The sequence below is a fragment of the Nansenia antarctica genome, assembly GCF_963989245.1.
Source record: "Nansenia antarctica genome assembly, chromosome: 6".
Taxonomy (NCBI): Eukaryota; Metazoa; Chordata; class Actinopteri; order Argentiniformes; family Microstomatidae; genus Nansenia; species Nansenia antarctica.
The window spans coordinates 71,770,005-71,775,004 of NC_137676.1; the positions used below are offsets into that span (position 1 = coordinate 71,770,005).

Here is a 5,000-nt window from a genome sequence, read left to right on the forward strand (position 1 = left end):
CTCTCTCTCTCTCTCTCTCTCAGGTGTTTATAGGGTTTGTCCTGAAGCAGTTTGAGTACATTGAGGTGGGCCAGTTCAGGTAAGACTTTACATCTCACCAAAGTTTAGGTTCACACACAGATGAAATACAATGACTTTTTGATAGATTATCATAACTTTTTTTTACATGTTGTAATAGAAATACAATGTGTAGAATGGACATACATGATTATATTGCTTCTATTGAATTCTATGACGTATCTACAGATATTCGGGGGGGGGCATTGTGGCACACATCTGTTACATAGAAATAGAATATGTAGAAAGTATACTGTCATTATTTCTAATTGCATTTGGTCCAATGGCAACAAACCTAGTTTAACACCCTGTATGTATCCAGTATACAATGTATAGAACATATGCAGTGGTTCTATTCCTTCTGATTCTATGACAGAGATTCTGAGGCCCAATATCTGTTACATAGAAGTAGAATGTATACTGTCGTTCGTTGGTTCTACGGCTCTATGGCTCTATGGTTCTTTGATTCTATGGTTCTATGATTCTATGATTCTATGATTCTATGGTTCTATGATTCTATTCCTTATGGTTCTATGGTTCTGTGGTTCCAGAGATTCCGAGGCCATAGTCCCCAACATCTTCTTCTTCCTGGTGCTGCTGTCCTACGAGCGCTACCACTCCAAGCAGATCATCAGCATCCCCAAGATCATACAGCTGTGTGACGGAATCATGGCCAGCGGCCGCAAGGCTGTCACACACGGTGGGGACGCGCACACACACACACACACACACACACACACACACGCACACACACACACACACACACCTCATATATACCGTATTGACCCGAATATAAGACAGGGTTTTTTCCCCGGAAAAAAGTCTGAAAAAGTTGCATCGTCTTATATTCGCGCCCTAGACTTTTACACGTCAATATTAATTCACAACAACGTATGGCGCCAAAAGACTGTTCCCCACGCGAGCCACCGTGTTTCTCCCTCTCACACACACCCCAGTGACGGGTGCCTGGAGAGATGGAGACACACTCACACACACACACCCGCGGAGAGACACCGCAGAGACACACTCGGACCAGCTCGAAAAAAGTGTCTCAAGTGGTTGGTCAAACAACAGAGGAGGAGTTACGATGCCAATTTTAAGACCATGGTGGTCAATGAAGCAGAGGCATCAAACAACTGCCGAGGAGCCAAGAAATATGATATTACATAGTGTAATGTTAGAAGTTGACGAGCCCAAAAAGATCGGCAAGAATGGTAACAGTCAGAGAAAAGCGTATCGCCGTCCTCTTCCAGGTGATTGACAGGAGGGTGTGTGAATACGTGACTGAAAAACCTAACGATTGTATGCCCATACCCCAAGATGATAAAAATAACCTACATTGTTTCATTCAATGTGAATACAAATCAAATTATTTTCTTGATTTGGTCTTCTTGATTTGGTCTTCAAAAAAAGTATTTTACCAAAAATAATTATTGAAAAAGGGGGGTCGTCTTATATTCAGGGTCGTCTTATATTCGGGTCAATACGGTATATACACACACCTCATATACACACACACACGCCTCATATACAGTACACATGAACAATACACACCACCTGTGTGTACACACTCATTTGACCATGTCTCTTCCTGTGTGTGTGTGTGTGTGTGTGTGTGTCCTCTCTCTGTGTGTGTGTGTGTCCTCTCTCTGTGTGTGTCCTCTGTGTGTGTGTGTGTGTGTCCTCTCTGTGTGTGTGTGTGTGTGTGTGTGTCTCTATGTGTGTGTGTGTGTGTGTGTGTGTGTGTGTTTGTGTGTGTGTGTGTGTGTGCGTGTGTGTGTGTGTGTGTGTGTGTGTCCTCTCTGTGTGTGTGTGTGTGTGTGTGTGTGTGTGTGTGTCCTCTCTCTCTCTGCAGCCATCCCGGCCCTGCAGCCAATAGTCCACGACCTGTTTGTGCTGCGGGGCTCCAACAAGGCCGACGCCGGCAAGGAGCTGGACACCCAGAAGGAGGTGGTGGTCAGCATGCTGCTGCGCCTCATACAGTACCACCAGGTAACTCATACACCTGGTAACCTTATACACCTGGTAACTCTACAGTACCACCAGGTAGGCCTCATGACCCCTGTGTGTCTGTGTGACCCCTGACCTCTGACCCCTGTGTGTCTGTGTGACCTCTGACCCCTGTGTGACCCCTGTGTGACCTCTGACCCTGCAGGTGCTGGAGATGTTCATCCTGGTGCTGCAGCAGTGTCACAAGGAGAACGAGGACAAGTGGAAGAGGCTGTCCCGCCAGATCGCTGACATCATCCTGCCCATGATCGGCAAACAGCAGGTGTGTGTGTGTGTGTGTGTGTGTGTGTGTGTGTGTGTGTGTGTGTGTGTGTGTGTGTGTCTCAGTCTCAGTCTCAGTCTCAGTGTCAGTGTCAGTGTCTGCCTGTGTGTGTGTGTGTGTGTGTATATTAATGTCTGTGTGTGTGTGTGTGTGTATATATATTAATGTGTGTGTGTGTGTGTGTGTGTATATTAATGTGTGTTTGTGTGTGTGTGTGTGTATATTAATGTGTGTTTGTGTGTATATTAACGTGTGTTTGTGTGTATATTAATGTGTGTTTCTGTGTATATTAATGTGTGTGTGTGTGTGTATTAATGTGTGTGTGTGTATATTAATGTGTGTGTGTGTATATTAATGTGTGTGTGTGTGTGTGTGTGTGTGTGTATATTAATGTGTGTGTGTGTGTGTATATATATATTAATGTGTGTGTGTATATTAATGTGTGTGTGTGTGTATATTAATGTGTGTGTGTGTGTGTGTGTGTGTGTGTGTGTGTGTGTGTGCGTGCAGATGCACCTGGACTCCCCTGAGGCGCTGGGTGTGTGTAACTCGCTGTTTGAGACGGTGGCGCCCTCCTCCCTGCGCCCTGTGGACATGCTGCTGAAGAGCATGTTTACCACCCCCGCTACCATGGTAACACACACACACACACACACACACCCGCTACCATGGTAACACACACACACACCCCCCCGCTACCATGGTAACACACACACACACACACCCCCGCTACCATGGTAACACACACACACACACCCCCGCTACCATGGTAACACACACACACACACACCCCCGCTACCATGGTAACACACACACACACACACACACACACACCCACGCATTAACATACACACACATACTGTTGTGGAAAACTTTACTAAAACACATTAAAATAACAAAGACCGGAGCTGTTGGTTTTCCCATAGACCTTTATTGCAACGGCAACAAGGCCGAGTTGGTCTGGAGAGCAACTCCCGAACACGACTCAGACCTCAGTCTTCATCCAGTGTCATGGAGACCCCTCCTATGGCCGTCAGTAATCTTAAGCCTCTCACAGAGTCGGGCATACATGGAGCGTGCCATATTATGTACGGGTTAGGGTTAGTATCCCTGCGGACGCTTTGAGGCCACACGAAACAAGGGATGAGGAAGGGGAGTTCATCATGTTGGTGAGGGACAGAAACAAGGGATGAGGAAGGGGAGTTCATCATGTTGGTGAGGGACATGCGAAGTATTGATGAAGAGAAACATTTTAGTTACTTCTGTTTATTTCAATTCTGTTCATTTCATTGTTTGTTTTATTCACGTTTCAGTAAATCATCGCGATCTAGTTATTTCCGTCCATTCATTCATGAATTTCAAATTAGCCGGGTACATCCATCCAGCAAGCACAACAATAATACCGCAATGTGTTTTGAACACTAAATATCGTCCAATGATCTAGAAAATATTATGAGAGATTAGCAAGTAACAATTCATATGTGGATCTGGATTGGAGTGTCGGCTACAGCAGGCTTTTATTGGGTATGAGTTCAGTCTACTCCAGACGACATCATCAGCCTAGTAGTCATTAATTCCGTGTCACATTTAATGCAGGTCGATGTCAACCAAGCAGCCTTTTGTGTGACGCCTTTTACATTTTAGCTTCCCCTGCAGACGTCCTCGGCGTACGTTCTCTGTGCGTTCTCTGTGAGGGCCTTTCGACAGCAGGGGCTTCTCCTTACACAAGAACATTGATTAACTTCTCTGATCGAAGTCTCCAGGCTACTCGTGTGACCATTGTCTTAACATACACAGTTTAAGTAATACACAATTTACACACACACACACACACACACACACACACACACACACTAACCGCCTCCCACCCCCCCTCCTCCAGGTGTCAGTGGGTACGGTGCAGCTGTGGGTGTCTGGTATCCTGGCCGTCCTGCGGGTGCTGATCTCCCAGTCCACGGAGGACATCGTGCTCTCCCGCGTCCACGAGCTCTCCCTCTCCCCCCACCTCCTCTCCTGCCCCGCCATCCTCCGCCTGCACCCCCCCCACAGCCCCTCCTCCCCCCCCGGCCCCCCCACCCCGCCCGGGGGGGCCCCCCAGGAGGGCAGCAACGGCGAGACGCCCAGGTGTCTGCCAGAGGAGACCTTCGCCAGGTGAGGCTGGGCTGGTTAGCGTAGCGGGTTAGCGTAGCGTCACGTACGTTTACATTGCCAAAGCAAGTGTGAGGATAAAAAACGAACAAAAAAGAATGGAATGTACGACTAGAATCAAGAGATTATTAAACAGAGCTGTGTATATGTATATATATATATAGTATACAGGTTAAATAAGGATGACTTAAATTAAAAAATAGAAAAGCGTGGAGATTGCAGTTTAAAACATACTAATGTTACAAATAAATGAGAACTGTGTAAACATGTATCTCATGTATCTCTCCCCTCTCTCCCTCCCTCCCTCCCTCTTTCCTCCCCTCTCCCCCTCCCCTCCTCTCTCCCCCCCCTCCCTCCCTCCCTCTCTCCCCTCCCTCCCTCCCTCCCCCTCCCCTCCCTCCCCCCTCCCTCCCTCCCCTCCCCCCCCCTCCCCTCCCCCCCCCCCCCCCCCAGGTTCCTGCTCCAGCTGGTGGGGGTCCTGTTGGAGGACATCTCGTCGCGCCAGGTGAAGGTGGACATGACG

General features: G+C 47.7%; 1 protein-coding gene across 1 annotated transcript in view; it reads left to right on the forward strand.

Annotated features, from left to right (window-relative positions):
* The window catches only part of htt (huntingtin), a 98,252-nt gene that overhangs the window by 34,103 nt on the left and 59,149 nt on the right, over window positions 1-5,000 (forward strand). Inside the window, 7 exon segments of the mRNA XM_080534847.1 lie at window positions 24-79; window positions 609-757; window positions 1,913-2,049; window positions 2,213-2,329; window positions 2,840-2,962; window positions 4,212-4,480; window positions 4,931-5,000. The exon segment at window positions 4,931-5,000 is cut by the window's right edge and continues 73 nt beyond it. Coding sequence (XP_080390973.1) covers window positions 24-79; window positions 609-757; window positions 1,913-2,049; window positions 2,213-2,329; window positions 2,840-2,962; window positions 4,212-4,480; window positions 4,931-5,000 — 921 coding nt within the window.